The 20,443-nt window shown below is 52.7% G+C and overlaps 1 protein-coding gene across 1 annotated transcript in view; it reads left to right on the top strand.

Moving 5' to 3' along the window:
- LAMA5 (laminin subunit alpha 5) overlaps positions 1-20,443 on the top strand; it is a 161,139-nt gene that overhangs the window by 53,583 nt on the left and 87,113 nt on the right. Inside the window, 9 exon segments of the mRNA XM_075571418.1 lie at positions 4,941-5,056; positions 6,308-6,426; positions 9,108-9,198; positions 9,840-9,974; positions 12,704-12,766; positions 15,432-15,572; positions 17,553-17,690; positions 19,010-19,144; positions 20,257-20,391. Of these exon segments, the coding sequence (XP_075427533.1) occupies positions 4,941-5,056; positions 6,308-6,426; positions 9,108-9,198; positions 9,840-9,974; positions 12,704-12,766; positions 15,432-15,572; positions 17,553-17,690; positions 19,010-19,144; positions 20,257-20,391 (1,073 nt within the window).

Below are 20,443 nucleotides of genomic sequence, written 5' to 3'. Positions count from 1 at the left end.
AATTATTTGGTGTGATGATAATTTTTTTGATTATTATTATTATTATTATTAATAATAATAAAAAGAGTGAGGTATTAAGTTGTTGTTTTTTTTGTTGTACTGTATTCTGTTTTTATTTTTTTGTCAGATTATGAGAACACAGGATATTCCTAATATTACATACATACAAATATTAAAATATATCAGAACACACACACAGGAAGAAGTATTAAGATGTTTAAGGGATATTGAGCGCCGATTCTAAAAGGGATCGTTCTATAACTCTGGTTTGAATTATATGCACTCCTACACCTCCCGAAAACCGTTCCATTAATTGGGTGAGCGGCGATACATGTTTGTTAGAGGAGCGAGTAGGCCCCCTGCTAGCTTAAGGTTAAACAGCTGCTGGGGGTCTTATTTCTGTTGGAAGAAATACACAGTTTCTCTGCTAATGGAAACATTGTATAAAACCGACGCGGTTCTCCAGAGCCGCGTCACGCCGAGTACCTGGTGCTGCCGCGCGCCGGGGATCTGTAATGTCTCTTTCTGTATAGGAATGTGCCTGTGTTCCGTGGTCTTTTTTTTAAATGCAGCATTTTGTCTCCTGACTGCGTGGGCAGTGCACACGTGTCCCCTGAGAGTGGCACAGGGACTGCGGGAGCAGGGTGCACGTGTCCCCTGAGAGTGGCACAGGGACTGCGTGGGCAGGGCGCACAGGTCCCCTGAGGGTGGCACAGGGACTGCGTGGGCAGGGTGTACGTGTCCCCTGAGAGTGGCACAGGGACAGCGTGGGCAGGGTGCACGTGTCCCCTGAGAGTGGCACAGGGACTGCGTGGGCAGGGCGCACAGGTCCCCTGAGGGTGGCACAGGGACTGTGTGGGCAGGGTGTACGTGTCCCCTGAGAGTGGCACAGGGACTGCGTGGGCAGGGTGTACGTGTCCCCTGAGAGTGGCACAGGGACAGCGTGGGCAGGGTGCACGTGTCCCCTGAGAGTGGCACAGGGACAGCGTGGGCAGGGTGCACGTGTCCCCTGAGAGTGGCACAGGGACTGCGTGGGCAGGGCGCACAGGTCCCCTGAGGGTGGCACAGGGACTGTGTGGGCAGGGTGTACGTGTCCCCTGAGAGTGGCACAGGGACTGCGTGGGCAGGGTGTACGTGTCCCCTGAGGGTGGCACAGGGACTGCATGGGCAGGGTGCACGTGTCCCCTGAGAGTGGCACAGGGACTGTGTGGGCAGGGTGTATGTGTCCCCTGAGAGTGACTCAGAGACTGCGTGGGCAGGGTGTACGTGTCCCCTGAGGGTGGCACAGGGACTGCGTGGGCAGGGTGTACGTGTCCCCTGAGGGTGGCACAGGGACTGCGTGGGCAGGGTGTACGTGTCCCCTGAGAGTGGCACAGGGACTGCGTGGGCAGGACACACGTGTCCCCTGAAAGTGGGTCAGGGACTGCGTGGGCAGGGCGCACGTGTCCCCTGAGAGTGGCACAGGGACTGTGTGGGCAGGGCGCACGTGTCCCCTGAGAGTGACACAGGGACTGTGTGGGCAGTGCACACGTGTCCCCTGAGAGTGGCTCAGGGACTGTGTTTGGGGTCCTCTTATTAGCCTAAATTGCCCCCCAGCCAGTGAGTATAAAGTATTGATACTGTGCATCATCCCAGGACAAGGCCATCCATATAAACACGGGGACAGAGTTCTGTGGGCGCCATTTTGTAAGGAGTTTATAATGTATCGTTTGAGCGCATCTCCGTTTTAGTGGCAGCAGAGGTCTCCGAGAAGTGTAAATGTGCCACAGGCTGGGATAACGATTTAGCGAGCGAGTGTTTTCATAGATCTCACAGCAGCTCAGATGAAGAAGAGACCGGTGAGGCTTCGAGACGTGGTGAACCTCTCACAATAGCCAGTTACAAGGCATTAAGAACCCAAAGTGGAAGTATCACCTTGATACAAAAAGTCGGGGCTGCGTTTATCACGCGGCGCTGTACGACGGCGTAACTCCCCGCTCATGTGTCCGATCCAAAGGAGCCGGCCTCTCTGAATTATGTTAATAATAATAATGTTGTCTTCTATAGCAGTAGTAAGCAGCACTGTACATTACCCACAAAGTGATCCTGTCTAAAGGGGTACCAGCACTGCCTTAGAAATGGGCGTACATGGTTCAGACCCCAGCGCCTGCAAAATTCTGTGTACAGCGCTACGCACACTGTCAGCGCTATGTACGCATGCAATAATAGTAAATATGCATGAGTAACCCAGTGGACACATTCAAAGAGGGGGCAGGATACTGCAGCAGTGAGAGGGTGTAGGACCCTCTCTCACTATTATCAGGGGGGGGGAGAAGCTGAGTTGGTGGGATGGGGCAGCCCTGGATCCCCATTAATTCATGTGCAGGAATTCCGCCTGAGGAAATCCAGACGTGGGTCCTTGAAGATGGAGAGGGGGCGGCGGGGTTAGGAGCGGGACGGGAGAGATAAGATGAGGTCAGATGCTCAGCCGGGCAGAGGAATGCTGGTCAGATACAGGGGTGGAATTTCATGTTAACAAGCTGGTACATGGCAGGATCAGAGCACAGCTGTTTGTAGAAATGTGAGCAGTCTTGTTGGACGGGGCAACATTAACATGCTGATCTCACCCTGGCCTGGGATACCTGCTCAGCTATGCCCTTTATCTCGTCACCCGGCTCGCCAGTGTGGTTAACCTCTGCACTGCCAGGGAGGCCAGCCAAGCCCCTCTGGGCACTATGAAGAGTTCCACTTACTCAATCGTTATTGGCATAACCGGAACATGTCAGTATTGCCAAAGTGCGAGTAATGGGGGGTAGGGTATAATGATTACACGGTACATGAGTAACAGGGGGTAAGTATAATGATTACGTGATACATGAATAATAGGGAGTAGGGTATAATGATTACACGGTACATGAATAACAGGGGGTAGGGTATACTGATTACATGGTACATGAGTAACGGGGGGTAGGTATAATGATTACGTGATACATGAATAATAGGGAGTAGGGTATAATGATTACATGGTACATGAGTAACGGGGGGTAGGGTATACTGGTTACATGGTACATGAGTAACGGGGGGTAGGTATAATGATTACGTGATACATGAATAATAGGGAGTAGGGTATAATGATTACACAGTACATGGGTAACAGTTACACACAGGGATTTGGGGGTTAGTGGTCGTCTCTCAGCCTGTGGCAGGTGCTGATATAGTGTGCCGCCCGTTCTGCAGTGATTTTGTCTTCAACTAGGGGGAAATAGCTATTTTTTGGTTCTCTTCTGTATTATTAAAGTTCTGGATAAGAGCTGTGAGTTTCTCTAGGTGGGCACTCATCACTTCAGAGTATTGTGTGCAATGCAGCAGGAAGTGGGTTTCATCTTCTACCTCTCCAAGCTCACATCGCTGGCACAGTCTCACCTCCCGGGGCTTCCAGTTCTGTCTGTGTCTGCCTGTGTCTCTCACACACCTCTCCTAGCTCACATCGCTGGTACAGTCTCATCTCCCGGGGCTTCCAGTTCTGTCTGTGTCTGCCTGTGTCTCTCACACACCTCTCCTAGCTCACATCGCTGGCACAGTCTCACCTCCCGGGGCTTCCAGTTCTGTCTGTGTCTGCCGGTGTCTCTCACACACCTCTCCTAGCTCACATCGCTGGCACAGTCTCATCTCCCGGGGCTTCCAGTTCTGTCTGTGTCTTCCTGTGTCTCTCACACACCTCTCTTAGCTCACATCGCTGGCATAGTCTCATCTCCCGGGGCTTCCAGTTCTGTCTGTGTCTGCCTGTGTCTCTCACACCTCTCCTAGCTCACATCGCTGGCACAGTCTCATCTCCCGGGGCTTCCAGTTCTGTCTGTGTCTGCCTGTGTCTCTCACACACCTCTCTTAGCTCACATCGCTGGCATAGTCTCATCTCCCGGGGCTTCCAGTTCTGCCTGTGTCTGCCTGTGTCTCTCACACACCTCTCCTAGCTCACATCGCTGGCACAGTCTCATCTCCCCGGGCTTCCAGTTCTGTCTGTGTCTGCCTGTGTCTCACACACCTCTCCTAGCTCACATCGCTGGCACAGTCTCATCTCCCGGGGCTTCCAGTTCTGTCTGTGTCTGCCTGTGTCTCTCACACCTCTCCTAGCTCACATCGCTGGCACAGTCTCATCTCCCGGGGCTTCCAGTTCTGTCTGTGTCTGCCTGTGTCTCTCACACACCTCTCCTAGCTCACATCGCTGGCACAGACTCATCTCCCGGGGCTTCCAGTTCTGTCTGTGTCTGCCTGTGTCTCTCACACACACCTCCTAGCTCACATCGCTGGCACAGTCTCACCTCCCGGGGCTTCCAGTTCTGTCTGTGTCTGCCTGTCTCTATTTCCAGGCTGTGGGTGCTCATTCTGTACTGGCACAAGGTCTGTCTCTGCTTTGGGTAATTTCCCTTCAGTAGGTAGAGTGCCAGGGTGTATTCTCTCTGTAGGCTGTGGTATGTCTCCAGCTTCTTTGAGCGCTGGATATCATTTTCCCACATAGTCGCATAGTGCTCCTTCATTTCGCTGGCGATTGTGACTTGATTTGTGTTTTGGCCGGTTGTTGATCTGTGTGTGTTATTCTCCATGTGAAATCCGACCACCGCTTGTCTATTTCCAAACAGTTTAATTTCCGTTTTGGAGAACTGTGTGATGCCCTTTGAGATTGAATATCATATAAAACGAGGCTCAGAGAGCTTTGCTCCGGAGTTTCACAGGTTCAGAATTCCGACCCATATCTTCTGGTGCTGGAAAATGCTTTGCCAGCAATGGGCTCCAAGGTGTCTTAAGACATAACATTGTTAAGTAAATATGGCCCTGTGTATAAACCCTATTATTATTATTATTAATATTAATAATAACTTTATTTATATCACGCTTTTCTCCCAATGAGACTCAACGCGCTTCAGCTCGGTATATCTCTAATCAACTTGCCTTTTACCCCTCAGACTCCTGTGCGACTGCCAACACAACACGTGCGGTGGGTCATGTGACAGCTGCTGTCCCGGCCACAACCAGTTACCATGGAAACCGGCGACTATGGACAATGCCAATGAGTGTGAACGTATGTTATTTATATTATGATCCTTTCCTTGTCCTTTTTACCGTTGTGAAAGCGGCTGGAGCTATCCCCTCGCTGGCAGGAGGTTCCGGGCCATGCATTGCTTTCTTGGCAGCGAAAGGGTTAAGGCGCTGCCCTCTGAAGTGGGAGGGAAATTCCTCTGCTGGTCTGGTGTCAGAGTAATACATGGAAGGGCTGCAGGGGGAGCCTAGCCTTGTCATGTCTGTGTATACACAGCTCTGTGATATATAGACTGCTTCTGTTTAGGTTATGGGAGCTCGTCCTGCCGCATCTGTCTCTGAACCTGCAGATGTTGGGACGTCCTGGTCAGACCCTCCTGGAATTCTCTCATGGGGCATTTCAACGCCTTCAATTGCCGCCCAGTGGTTACAGTGTGGTGATAATGTGCCTCATTTAGAGAAATCCTACACATGTTCATCATTAAGACGATGTTAGAAAGGCTCATATAGTACTATTGAATGTTTATTTTAAAGAGCATTTTAAACTCCTGTTTTGTTATATAATAAGGCGAAACTGTACATTTGTATATTATTTTAAAACAAATAATAGTGTTACGGGCCTGGAAATAAAAAATGGTAGTGATACTCCATACATACATACAGAACCGTCACATTTCAACCCACGCCGCTCTTATACATATGTGGGCTGAGCTTGTCAGGGATAAGTGATACAGGCTCAGGAAGGACGCTGAGTGTGTGGCCTGTGTGTGTAACAAAGACGTGAACAGTGTGTGCGGGAGAAACGCAGCTGGTATTGGCAAGATGAGGATCTGATAATGGTCGTTTTTTACTTGCTTTATTTCGCCTTGTATAGTACAATGTATATAACGTATGCAGCTCTCTGCTGGAAAACGGTGTTAAATACATGTATTTAATTTATTTATAAAATGTGTAACAAGGAAGTAACATATTGAGAGTTAACCTCTCGTTTTCACGTATGTCCTGGGCATAGAGTTAAGACACATAATACATGGTTACAAATACATAGTTACATGAAGCGAGCAGGGTTATACATTATATACAAGACATTGCATGCACATTTAGAGATGATAAATATTATGGGCGTATGTACAGAACAATACAGGCTTATTGATCCCGGGAATTTATCAATGCCGCGTAAATGATGTGAGATATTGGTAATGATCGAGAGGAAAGATAAGTGAGATCTATCAGCTGATGTAACAATGCAAACTCAGTGGCTTTTCCCACCCCGTCTCCTGACATTCCTTTTCAGCTTGTAATTGTAACGGCCACGCGTACGACTGTTCATACGACCCGGAGGTGGAGAGGCGCAGGGCCAGCATGAACCGCCACGGGCAGTACGTGGGAGGAGGGGTATGCATAGAGTGTCAGGTGAGAGACGTCCAGTGACCAGACTTTGAAATCTCTGTAAGAGGACGGTTGGCTGGTGGATAAGCTGACCACTTGATTCCAGATCTCTTAGGACAGGCTCGGTGAATGCTGCTGTTATATTTCCTACCGTAATCGTTTTTCCTTCAATAAGACCCATAGTGGGCACATGGATGACCAGGGCCGCCTGAGCTTGTCCTTGGTAACCTTGAGCATGGGGATCAACCTGGCAATGTGGGCAGGGTGGCAATCTCTTAACCTCTTCAAATTGCTGGCACTTACGTCAGTGAAGGGTTCCACCTCTCCTCAGTGTGTCCGTGAAGGGTTCCACCTCTCCTCTGTGTGTCCGTGAAGGGTTCCACCTCTCCTCTGTGTGTCCGTGAAGGGTTCCACCTCTCCTCTGTGTGTCCGTGACGGGTTCCACCTCTCCTCTGTGTGTCCGTGAAGGGTTCCACCTCTCCTCTGTGTGTCCGTGAAGGGTTCCACCTCTCCTCTGTGTGTCCGTGAAGGGTTCCACCTCTCCTCTGTGTGTCCGTGAAGGGTTCCACCTCTCCTCTGTGTGTCGGTGAAGGGTTCCACCTCTCCTCTGTGTGTCGGTGAAGGTTTCCACCTCTCCTCTGTGTGTCCGTGACGGGTTCCACCTCTCCTCTGTGTGTTTGTGACCGGTTCCACCTCTCCTCTGTGTGTCCGTGAAGGGTTCCACCTCTCCTCTGTGTGTCCGTGAAGGGTTCCACCTCTCCTCTGTGTGTCCGTGAAGGGTTCCACCTCTCCTCTGTGTGTCCGTGAAGGGTTCCACCTCTCCTCTGTGTGTCGGTGAAGGGTTCCACCTCTCCTCTGTGTGTTCGTGACGGGTTCCACCTCTCCTCTGTGTGTCGGTGAAGGGTTCCACCTCTCCTCTGTGTGTCGGTGAAGGGTTCCACCTCTCCTCTGTGTGTCGGTGAAGGTTTCCACCTCTCCTCTGTGTGTCTGTGATGGGTTCCACCTCTCCTCTGTGTGTTTGTGACGGGTTCCACCTCTCCTCTGTGTGTCCGTGAAGGGTTCCACCTCTCCTCTGTGTGTCCGTGAAGGGTTCCACCTCTCCTCTGTGTGTCCGTGAAGGGTTCCACCTCTCCTCTGTGTGTTCGTGATGGGTTCCACCTCTCCTCTGTGTGTCCGTGAAGGGTTCCACCTCTCTTCTGTGTGTCCGTGAAGGGTTCCACCTCTCCTCTGTGTGTTCGTGACGGGTTCCACCTCTCCTCTGTGTGTCCGTGAAGGGTTCCACCTCTCCTCTGTGTGTCGGTGAAGGGTTCCACCTCTCCTCTGTGTGTCGGTGAAGGTTTCCACCTCTCCTCTGTGTGTCCGTGACGGGTTCCACCTCTCCTCTGTGTGTTTGTGACGGGTTCCACCTCTCCTCTGTGTGTCCGTGAAGGGTTCCACCTCTCCTCTGTGTGTCCGTGAAGGGTTCCACCTCTCCTCTGTGTGTCCGTGAAGGGTTCCACCTCTCCTCTGTGTGTTCGTGATGGGTTCCACCTCTCCTCTGTGTGTCCGTGAAGGGTTCCACCTCTCCTCTGTGTCCGTGAAGGGTTCCACCTCTCCTCTGTATGTCGGTGAAGGGTTCCACCTCTCCTCTGTGTGTCCGTGACGGGTTCCACCTCTCCTCTGTGTGTCCGTGAAGGGTTCCACCTCCCCTCTGTGTGTCCGTGAAGGGTTCCACCTCCCCTCTGTGTGTCCGTGAAGGGTTCCACCTCTCCTCTGTGTGTCTGTGAAGGGTTCCACCTCTCCTCTGTGTGTCCGTGAAGGGTTCCACCTCTCCTCTGTGTGTCCGTGAAGGGTTCCAAATCTCCTCTGTGTGTCCGTGAAGAGTTCCACCTCTCCTCTGTGTGTCCGTGAAGAGCTCCACCTCTCCTCTGTGTGTCTGTGAAGGGTTCCACCTCTCCTCTGTGTGTCCGTGAAGGGTTCCACCTCTCCTCTGTGTGTCCGTGACGGGTTCCACCTCTCCTCTGTGTGTCCGTGACGGGTTCCAGCTCTCCTCTCTGTGTCCATGAAGAGTTCCACCTCTCCTCTGTGTGTCCGTGAAGGATTCCACCTCTCCTCTCTGTGTCCATGAAGAGTTCCACCTCTCCTCTGTGTGTCCGTGAAGGGTTCCACCTCTCCTCTGTGTGTCCGTGACGGGTTCCACCTCTCCTCTGTGTGTCCGTGACGGGTTCCACCTCTCCTCTGTGTGTCCGTGACGTGTTCCACCTCTCCTCTGTGTGTCCGTGAAGGGTTCCACCTCTCCTCTGTGTGTCCGTGACGGGTTCCACCTCTCCTCTGTGTGTCCGTGACGGGTTCCACCTCTCCTCTGTGTGTCCGTGACGGGTTCCACCTCTCCTCTGTGTGTCCGTGACGGGTTCCACCTCTCCTCTGTGTGTCCGTGACAGGTTCCACCTCTCCTCTGTGTGTCCGTGAAGAGTTCCACCTCTCCTCTGTGTGGGGTTTGGCTGCTGATGGAGTATTTTGGGGAGAACACTAAAAATGAAGGTGTTGTGTGTTGCACATCTTGTTAATACATGGAGGTGTTGGCCGGTAACACTCTGTACACGTGATGTGACCATGTGGCATATTGAATACATTAGGGATCAGTGCTGGGGATCCAGCAAGTAATATCACACATGCTTTCTTGCAACTGGAAAATGGATTTACAGTCCGTTCCTAATGTTTTCCAGCATAACACAGACGGTATGAACTGTGAACGCTGCCGTTTAGGATATTATAAATCTCCTGATCATCCCACTGACTCTCCGTACACCTGCCAGCGTAAGTAGTATCCTGTCTCAGAAGCAGAATGTACATACTGTGCATCAGGACGTGTCACGCTCTGTCTCTCGTGTTGACACCTCCTGGCTGATCCACTATGTATGTATAGAAGAAACCAGTTTACTTTGAAGCACAGCAATTGAAGAGCATCCAACTTGGGGATGGGTGGGAGGCGAATCCAAGGTTTCTAAACTTGGGTAGTGTTTGTTAGTCTGGGGCAGGGGAGGGGGGGGGGGCAATGCCAGTCCTCAAGGGCCAGGAGCAGGTCAGATTTTGAGGATATCCCTGCTTCTGCACAGGTGCCTCTGAGCCACCCGTGCTGAAGCAGGGATATTCTTAAAATCTGCCCTATTGTTGGCTCTTGGGGACTGTAGTTGGCCACGCCTGGTCTGGGGGGTTTACTTAATCTCAGACCTGGCAGAAAAACTAAAGGAAAATAATGATAACATTTCCTAAGACTTCCTATAAACTCTCCCTAAATCAAAAGCGGGCGCAATGTAACAGCGCGGTGCCGGGATACGTCGGTGCGAGAGGTGCAGGCTGGTAGTATACAGCCTGCGGGTTTGTTGGTTTCCCACCGCCGGTTACGTTGTGTCCGTTCCAGCTTCGCTGTGCGTCATGTTCTGATGCTTTGCTCCCAGGTTGTGTCTGTGACTCTGAGCACATGGACGGGACGTGCGAGGATCCGACCGGAAGGTGCTACTGCAAACCCAGCTACACCGGCGACAAATGCGACTCCTGCGCGGAGGGGTACACGGACTTCCCGCGGTGCGACCGTAAGCCAGACTCCCTGCCTCCGACTCTGCGCTGAGGGGCATTAGACTAGCACAGGGCTGGGCAGCTTCCAGCCGGCAAGGTCGTTCAGCACGCGCAAGCTCCGGTGCTCAGCCGGCAAGGTCGTTCAGCGCGCGCAAGCTCCGGTGCTCAGCCGGCAAGGTCGTTCAGCGCGCGCAAGCTCCGGTGCTCAGCCGGCAAGGTCGTTCAGCACGCGCAAGCTCCGGTGCTCAGCCGGCAAGGTCGTTCAGCACCCGCACGCTCCGGCGCTCAGCCGGCAAGGTCGTTCAGCGCGCGCAAGCTCCGGTGCTCAGCCGGCAAGGTCGTTCAGCGCGCGCGATCTCCGGTGCTCAGCCGGCAAGGTCGTTGAGCACGAGCAAGCTCCGGTGCTCAGCCGGCAAGGTCGTTCAGCGCGCGCGATCTCCAGTGCTCAGTCGGCAAGGTCGTTCAGCGCGCGCAAGCTCCAGTGCTCAGCCGGCAAGGTCGTTCAGCACGCGCAAGCTCCGGTGCTCAGCCGGCAAGGTCGTTCAGCGCGCGCAAGCTCCAGCGCTCAGCCGGCAAGGTCGTTCAGCGCGCGCACGCTCCGGTGCTCAGCCGGAAAGGTCGTTCAGCGCGCGCGATCTCCAGCGCTCAGCCGGCAAGGTCGTTCAGCGCGCGCGATCTCCAGTGCTCAGCCGGCAAGGTCGTTCAGCGCGCGCGATCTCCAGTGCTCAGCCGGCAAGGTCGTTCAGCGCGCGCGATCTCCAGCGCTCAGCCGGCAAGGTCGTTCAGCGCGCGCAAGCTCCGGTGCTCAGCCGGCAAGGTCGTTCAGCGCGCGCAAGCTCCGGTGCTCAGCCGGCAAGGTCGTTCAGCACGCGCAAGCTCCGGTGCTCAGCCGGCAAGGTCGTTCAGCGCGCGCACGCTCCAGTGCTCAGCCGGCAAGGTCGTTCAGCACGCGCAAGCTCCGGTGCTCAGCCGGCAAGGTCGTTCAGCGCGCGCAAGCTCCAGCGCTCAGCCGGCAAGGTCGTTCAGCGCGCGCACGCTCCGGTGCTCAGCCGGAAAGGTCGTTCAGCGCGCGCGATCTCCAGCGCTCAGCCGGCAAGGTCGTTCAGCGCGCGCGATCTCCAGTGCTCAGCCGGCAAGGTCGTTCAGCGCGCGCGATCTCCAGCGCTCAGCCGGCAAGGTCGTTCAGCGCGCGCGATCTCCAGTGCTCAGCCGGCAAGGTCGTTCAGCGCGCGCAAGCTCCGGTGCTCAGCCGGCAAGGTCGTTCAGCGCGCGCGATCTCCAGCGCTCAGCCGGCAAGGTCGTTCAGCACGCGCACGCTCCGGCGCTCAGCCGGCAAGGTCGTTCAGAACGCGATCTCCAGTGCTCAGCCGGCAAGGTCGTTCAGCGCGCGCACGCTCCGGTGCTCAGCCGGCAAGGTCGTTCAGCACGCGCAAGCTCCGGAGCTCAGCCGGCAAGGTCGTTCAGCGCGCGCAAGCTCCGGTGCTCAGTCGGCAAGGTCGTTCAGCGCGCGCAAGCTCCGGTGCTCAGCCGGCAAGGTCGTTCAGCGCGCGCAAGCTCCGGTGCTCAGTCGGCAAGGTCGTTCAGCGCGCGCAAGCTCCAGTGCTCAGTCGGCAAGGTCGTTCAGCACGCGCAAGCTCCGGAGCTCAGCCGGCAAGGTCGTTCAGCACGCGCAAGCTCCGGAGCTCAGCCGGCAAGGTCGTTCAGCACGCGCAAGCTCCGGTGCTCAGCCGGCAAGGTCGTTCAGCGCGCGATCTCCAGTGCTCAGCCGGCAAGGTCGTTCAGCACGCGCAAGCTCCGGTGCTCAGCCGGCAAGGTCGTTCAGCGCGCGCACGCTCCGGTGCTCAGCCGATCTGTGGAAATTTCAAGGTGACTCCAGTCCTCACGGGCCACCAATGAGTCAGGGTTTCAGGAAATCCCTGCTTCAGCACAGAGTCCCCTCTGCTGAGGCATGGACTGATTGAGCTACCTGTGCAGAAGCAGGGACTGATTGAGCTACCTGTGCAGAAGCAGGGACTGATTTAGCCACTTATGCTGAAGCAGGGATTGATTGAGCCACTTGTGCAGAAGCAGGGACTGATTGAGCTACCTGTGCAGAAGCAGGGACTGATTTAGCCACTTATGCTGAAGTAGGGACTGATTGAGCTACCTGTGCAGAAGCAGGGACTGATTGAGCCACCTGTGCTGAAGCAGGGACTGATAGAGCCACCTTTGCTGAAGCAGGGACTGATTGAGCCACTTGTGTAGAGGCAGGGACTGATTGAGACACCTTTGCTGAAGCAGGGACTGATTGAGCCCGTGTGCTGAAGTAGGTACTGATTGAACCACCTGTGCAGAAGCAGGGACTGATAGAGCCACCTTTGCTGAAGCAGGGACTGATTGAGCCACCTGTGTAGAGGCAGGGAGTGATTAAGACACCTGTGTAGAAGCAGGGACTGATAGAGCCACCTGTGCTGAAGCAGAGCTATCCTTATGACCTGACCTGTTGGTGGCCTGTGAGGACTCTAGATGGTAACCTATCTGTGTCAGTGATTTCCTAGCCATCCTGCTTTCCACACCCTGACAGTAGAGGAGGGGGAGCGACGTGTCTCCGTTGGGTTTCACCGATATTACATGTAATCGGCTCAGAAGCGTGTGCTATATCTCTAGTTGTTGTGAGAGGGGGGGAAGGGTGGGGGGAGTGTGGCTCCCGCAAATAGTTATACAACCGTGACACAGGCTACATACTGTTCTTCTCTCTTCCTCCCAGCCGTGCCTCATACGCCAGACGGAGGAACCGGAGAACAAGTGCTTCCAGCAGGAGAAATCATCCGTAAGACCAATACTTACTGCCCCACACCTCTGGAATGCCCTGCCCCTCCATGTCCGACTGGCACCCTCTCTCACTCACTGCCCCACACCTCTGGAATGCCCTGCCCCTCCATGTCCGCCTGGCACCCTCTCTCACTCACTGCTCCACACCTCTGGAATGCCCTGCCCCTCCATGTCTGACTGGCACCCTCTCTCACTCACTCACTGCCCCACACCTCTGGAATGCCCTGCCCCTCCATGTCCGACTGGCACCCTCTCTCACTCACTGCCCCACACCTCTGGAATGCCCTGCCCCTCCATGTCAGACTGGCACCCTCTCTCACTCACTCACTGCCCCACACCTCTGGAATGCCCTGCCCCTCCGTGTCCGACTGGCACCCTCTCTCACTCACTGCCCCACACCTCTGGAATGCCCTGCCCCTCCATGTCTGACTGGCACCCTCTCTCACTCACTGCCCCACACCTCTGGAATGCCCTGCCCCTCCATGTCTGACTGGCACCCTCTCTCACTCACTGCCCCACACCTCTGGAATGCCCTGCCCCTCCGTGTCCGACTGGCACCCTCTCTCACTCACTGCCCCACACCTCTGGAATGCCCTGCCCCTCCATGTCAGACTGGCACCCTCTCTCACTCACTGCCCCACACCTCTGGAATGCCCTGCCCCGCCATGTCCGACGGGCACCCTCTCTCTCTCCACCTTTAGGGCCCATCCTAAAGCCCACCTCCTTAACAAAGCATGAGTAGCTCCATGGCTGATATTATACATCTCATACATCGACCGTGGCCCCCTGCAGATGCACTTACCAGAACACCTCCTACTGTCTCTTAAGTCCTCCCTAGTTACCACTTAGATTGTAAGCTCTGCGGGTCAGGGACTCCTTTTCCTAATAGTTACTTTTATGTATGGAGCGCTTATTCCTACCCATGGATGGTGCTATAGAAATAAAGTTAACACACACATTCCCAGTAAGCTCAAACTCCAAAACCCACCATATCATATATATAAATATTTTTTATATATTTATGTCAAAAGGAGTGCTACTGAGCGTGGCAAATGTATACAACAAACGACAGGGATCCCCAATGCTACATCCAATTGACAAAACATATATGGTAATAAGCAGTGTTCGACAAACCTATACATTTGCTCGCCCGGGCGAGTGGATTTAACATCGTGACGAGCTCCTATTGGCCCAAGCAGCACACGTTTGGTACTAGGTGGCGAGTAGATTTTTTGGTGATTTGTCAACCACTGGTAATAAGTATAAAGTTAAATACTTCAATAATAAAATGTTCTTGGTTATTTAGTTAAACCCTTTGGCCAAAGCGTCATAAACCTGCATACCAACATCAAGGCATAACCAAATGTGCAGGTCCCAACACTACACTGCAAACCTTCCCCTTTACCTCTGTATGAGGGGAAACAGCCTCAGTGGGTCCTGTCCATACAGATAAATAAGAGAACTTTAATGTATGAAGCACTTATTCCTACACATAGATGGTGCTATCTAAATAAAGATATGCATACAGTAAATACATGCATACATACATACATACATACATACATACATACATACGTACATACATACACACACACGCATGCATACATACGTACGTACATACATACATACATACATACATACACACACATGCATGCATACATACATACATACACACATACGTACGTACGTACATACATACACACACACACATGCATACATACATACATACACACACACATACACACACACACACACACACACACATACATACATACATACACACACACACACACACATACATACACACACACATACACACACACATACATACATGCATACATACATACATACGTACGTACATACACACACACATACATACATACATACATACATACATACATACACACACACATACACACACACACACACATACATACATACACACACACATACATACATGCATACATACATACATACGTACGTACATACACACACACATACATGCATACATACATACATACATGCATACATACATACACACACACATACACACACACACACACATACATACATACATACACACATACATGCATACATACATACACACACACATACACACACACACACACACACACACACACACACACACACATACACACACACACACACATACATGCATACATACATACACACATACACACATTCATGCATACACACACACACACACACACACACACACACACACACACACACATACATACATACATACACACATGCATACATACATACATACATACATGCATACATACATACATACGTGTATCTTTGTTTCCGGTGTATGTGTGACAGCGCGCGGCACCTGGTTTTTATTGAGAGAAGGATATGGTCGGGTGCCACCGATTTAGAAATGATGGTTGCCTGGAAGCAGAAAGAGCGACACAGACCCGTGTTGGGGACACTCTGGGCTGAGCAGTGGGGACATCCCGCTGACTACAATTTAATTTATTTTACACCCCCTACAAATTATTTTAATTACGGGGAAAGTTAACCCCTTCACTGCTTGACAACGCTTTGCCGGCACTAAACGAGGGCAAGTCTGTGGCACATCTCTGGTGCGCGCGGCACCATGCGTTATGTGACGGCGCCGTGTCCCCCTCCCGCAGACTGCGACTGCCACGTCACGGGCACCGAGGGCAACGCGTGCCGCAAAGACCCCCTCATCGGAGCCTGCATCTGCAGACCCAACTTCCAGGGGGACACCTGCGAGGTGTGTGCCCCCGGGCACCACGGCCCCAACTGCCAGGGTGAGTACGGGTATCCACCCTGTTCCCGAGGGTTATAAGCGGCTCTGGGGGCACGGGGGCCTGGGCGTGCTTCACATGCCATGAAACATACGTGTTGGAAATAACTTGGGCATTCACTTCCTTACTCTAAGATGTTGCTGACTCGGCCGCGAGATTATTTTGATGTACCGCTCTTCGCCTCTCTCTACTTCTCCCTTTCACGCTCTCTCTCTTCTTTCAACTCTTTCCCCCCTGTCCCTATCATTTCTTCTCATTATTATTCTCCCAACTTTTCTCTGTCCCCCTATGATCTTTTTTTTCTCTCCTCCTTCGCCTCTTTCATCCCTTGATGGATCCCAGGGCTCTTGTCCATCACTACAGTAGAGATTTTGGGTCCGCAGTGGGTACGATGGCTCCTGTGCGTGTACGACGCCTCCCCTCACACCACCACACCCATTGGTTAGACAGATCTATTAAGAGAATTGAAGAAGAAGCGTTGCAGGCTTAAACGGCGCTGGTGGAGGTCTGGCAGGGTTGAGGACGAGCTGAAACTGATTGACTACATCACGAAATACCAGTACCCAATTACAAGTAGGAAGTCAGGGTTTCTGTCACGTGAGATCATGGCAGCGGACAACAGACCATCTCAGCTCTTCCGCCCCGTGGAGAGGCTCGGCAAACCAGCATCAGTCTCATGAAGCCTTTTCACAGTCCCGTAGTGATGATTTTATTCTCCTCTTCTCTGATAAAGTAAATTCCGTCCACGCTGGGGTTCCCGACTGTGCTACCTAATGTGTCAGGGTTCTAGGCAGGAAAATGCAGGTTCTCTGGCTTTATGGACTAGCTTTGACCATCTGGATGCAGAAGACATTGTGTAAACAATCCACGGGGTTGCGTCCCACTACCTGTGATTTGGACCCAGTTTCTTATGCTGTGTTGATGCAATCGGGCCAGTGTTTGCCCAAATACTCATTGCTCTTTGCAGATAGGGATCTTTCCAGAACCGCTGAAGGAAGCAGTCATCAGACCTCTTCTAAAAAAAATCTGTTATTAGACCCAGATTACATGGCTACATGGCCTGTATCAAACCTTCTTTTCCTAGGGAAGGTTATTGAGAAAGTGGTTGCAACCCAACTGGAAACCCGTCCATTAACCCATGAAATGTATGACCCGTACCAGTCAGGATTCAGAAGACGGCAGAGTACTGAAACAGCTCTGGTTCATGCGCTTAATGATCTCCCGATGGGGAAAGACCAAGGTGACTGTTCGATCTTAGTACTCGACCTCTCTGCAGCACTTGATACCATGTACATTAGTGGAGCGCCTGAAGGATTTCCGTGGACTGGGTGGCACAGTTCTCAGCTGGTTCAGATCCTCTCTCACTGGCAGGTCACAGAGAGTATCTTCAGGAGTGTCCTCCTCTGCACCCCTGCCCCTGTCAAGTAGAGTCCCACAGGGTGCTATCCTATCTCCTATGTTGCTCGCAGTGTACATGCAGCCACTAGGGGACATAATCAGACTGCATGGCCTGGGTTATCACTGGTATGCAATTGACACTCAACTCTACTTGTCCTTTGCACCAGACACTAAGGCCCATTATCAGTCTTCAATAGATGTTCATTAGCGCTCCTAGAGTGGATGACGGCCAGTTGGTTGAGGTTGAATATTGATAAGACAGAAGTGCTCATGGTGGATGCTCACCATCGGAAGACAACAAGATCTGCAGGTGAAGGATTCCTAACAGTTCCCAGAATCCCCGTGACTTCCGTTGGCGCCCGAGCTTTTAGCCGCGCTGCTCCCACTCTCTGGAACAATCTGCCTCGAACAGTTTGAGAGGCCCCTCTCTCTCCTTCTCCCCTTTTTGTAACTGTGAATTATATAAATGAAGTTATTATTTAGATTTTGCGCTTTCCTCTCTCCCCCCTCTCTTTCCCTTTTTAACACCTCTTGTTTTTCCTCTCACCCCTTCTCCTCGGTCCCTCTCCCCTCTCCCTCCCTCAGGGTGTCAGTGCTCTGGGCCTGGCATGTTTGATGGAACTTGTGACCGGGACAGCGGGCAGTGCATGTGCCGGAGTGGGTTTGAAGGACTCTCGTGTAATAAGTGTGCTCCTGGCTTCTTCAACTACCCCCTCTGCCAACGTGAGTACTTCACCGCCCCCGCCCCCACTAAATCATCTGACAGGCGATAATACCATGAGGATTCACAGTCCATAGGCCTATGAACATTACATCCAAGATACAGACACCTGGTGCGGAAACACACTAACACTGGGTGACTGACATGGTGTAACCATCAGACACTGTGTGACTGACACGGTGTAACCATCAGACACACTGGGTGACTGACACGGTGTAACCATCAGATACTGGGTGACTGACACGGTGTAACCACCAGATAATGGGTGACTGACACGGTGTAACCACCAGATACTGGGTGACTGACACGGTGTAACCACCAGTCACTGGGTGACTGACACGGTGTAACCACCAGATACTGGGTGACTGACACGGTGTAACCACCAGACACTGGGTGACTGACATAGTGTAACCATCAGACACTGGGTGACTGACACGGTGTAACCACCAGTCACTGGGTGACTGACACGGTGTAACCACCAGATACTGGGTGACTGACACGGTGTAACCACCAGACACTGGGTGACTGACACGGTGTAACCACCAGACACTGGGTGACTGACACGGTGTAACCATCAGACACTGGGTGACTTACACGGTGTAACCATCAGAAACCGGGCGACTGACACGGTGTAGCTGTGTCACATTGTATCAGTGTGTAGCTGAAACTCTCCGTGTCTCCTCAGTGTGTGGGTGCAGCTGTGTCACATTGTATCAGTGTGTGAGTGCAGCTGTGTCACATTGTGTCAGTGTGTAGCTGAAACTCTCTCACTGTCTCCTCAGTGTGTGAGTGCAGCTGTGTTACATTGTATCAGTGTGTGGATGCAGCTGTGTCACATTGTGTCAGTGTGTAGCTGAAACTCTCCGTGTCTCCTCAGTGTGTATGTGCAGCTGTGTCACATTGTATCAGTGTGTAGCTGAAACTCTCCGTGTCTCCTCAGTGTGTGAGTGCAGCTGTGCCACATTGTATCAGTGTGTGAGTGCAGCTGTGTCACATTGTATCAGTGTGTGGATGCAGCTGTGTCACATTGTATCAGTGTGTAGCTGAAACTCTCCGTGTCTCCTCAGTGTGTGAGTGCAGCTGTGCTACATTGTATCAGTGTGTGAGTGCAGCTGTGTCACATTGTATCAGTGTGTGGATGCAGCTGTGTCACATTGTATCAGTGTGTAGCTGAAACTCTCCGTGTCTCCTCAGTGTGTGAGTGCAGCTGTGCTACATTGTATCAGTGTGTGAGTGCAGCTGTGTCACATTGTATCAGTGTGTGGATGCAGCTGTGTCACATTGTATCAGTGTGTAGCTGAAACTCTCAGTGTTTCCTCAGTGTGTGGGTGTAGTCCCGTGGGCACTTTACCAGAAGGCTGTGATCCGATTGGCCGTTGCTTCTGTAGACCTGAATATGACGGTCCCAGGTGTGAGCAGTGCATTGTGGGATATCACTCCTACCCTTACTGCCAAGGTACACAACCTGCTCACATAACCCATTCTTCCAATGTGTAGGTCTCCCTCAGGGGGACCCCCTGCTTCCCGACATGCTAACCAGGGAATGTGCCGGCCACCCAGTCCCCTCCCGGCAAAACAAAATGGAGGTTTAAATCTCCCACGTCACGAGGACCAATTGGAAGCTGTGACCTCATCCGTTGTGGCTTCCTATTGGCCGGGTGATGCCGGGATTTAAACCTCTGTAGGGTACCGGCGGCAGCTTCCTCGGTTCAGCTCCGGAGACGCCCCTGCTGCCCACCTATAGAAAAAGCGGAATGGGACATGTGGGGTCCGCCGTTTCGCTGCCACGAAGTCTCCGGCGGCATCGGCCGCCTTGGGACCCTTCGCCGCAGCCGCTCAGCCACTGGCTGTTTCGCCAGGGTAAGTTAAAGGGTTAATTTAGAGGTTAGGGTAGGGGGGTCGAGGATAGGGGTTTTAGAGTAGGGGGTAGCGTTAGTAACAGGGGTTAAGATTAGGGGATTTAGGGTAGGGGGTGAAAGTTTTTATGGTAGGTGGTAGCGTTAGAGATGTACCTTGGAGGCGAAGCGGCCGGCGGAGAGATGTCCCGGCGGCGAGGTGAGTAGTGGCTGAGCGCCCGCTGCGATTTGGTCGCGGCAAAACGGCTGGAGCCAAATGTCCTATACCATATAAAAGAAGGGGGGGTTTCAAGGCGAGGCGGGGTCTTTACCGCGGGGTATTATTACACGCTTGTGATGGTTTGAAGTGACTTCGCTAATGGAGACACACACGTTACTCTCCTATAATGATCGCTTCACAACGAGTAGGAATTCTAATGCTGGTTATTACTGGGGTATAGAGCAGGTGGGCTCAACTGCACTCCTCAGGACCCCCCAACAGGTCGGGTTTTCATGCCACTGATTGAGCCGCTTGTGCTGACACTGGGATTTCCTTAAAACCTGACCTGTTGGGGGGGGGGGGGGAGATTCTTGAGGACTGGAGTTGAGCCCCCTGAACACGACACAGCATTTAACATGGTAGACCTGGCAAGGGTCTGCGTGTAGGAAGGCAGAGCTCTGTTGATGCTGAAATCCTGTTTCAGGGGGGATTTGACTTGGTGTTTCTCTGCAGCTTGCTCTTGCGATCCTCGGGGCTCTCTGGACAACCGCTGCTCTCCCACCGGTCACTGTACGTGTCGCCCTAGTTACACGGGGTCCACCTGCAACCAGTGCGCGCCCGGATTATACGGCTACCCTACCTGCACAGGTGAGTCCTGGTTATGCACCCGTGTGCTTCCGGAGGGCCACGGCGCTCTGCG

The sequence above is a fragment of the Ascaphus truei genome, chromosome 15 (genome assembly GCF_040206685.1).
Source record: "Ascaphus truei isolate aAscTru1 chromosome 15, aAscTru1.hap1, whole genome shotgun sequence".
NCBI classification, from domain to species: Eukaryota; Metazoa; Chordata; class Amphibia; order Anura; family Ascaphidae; genus Ascaphus; species Ascaphus truei.
Note: the sequence above shows the minus strand (reverse complement) of the source record. Positions and strands in the feature narration are given on the sequence as shown.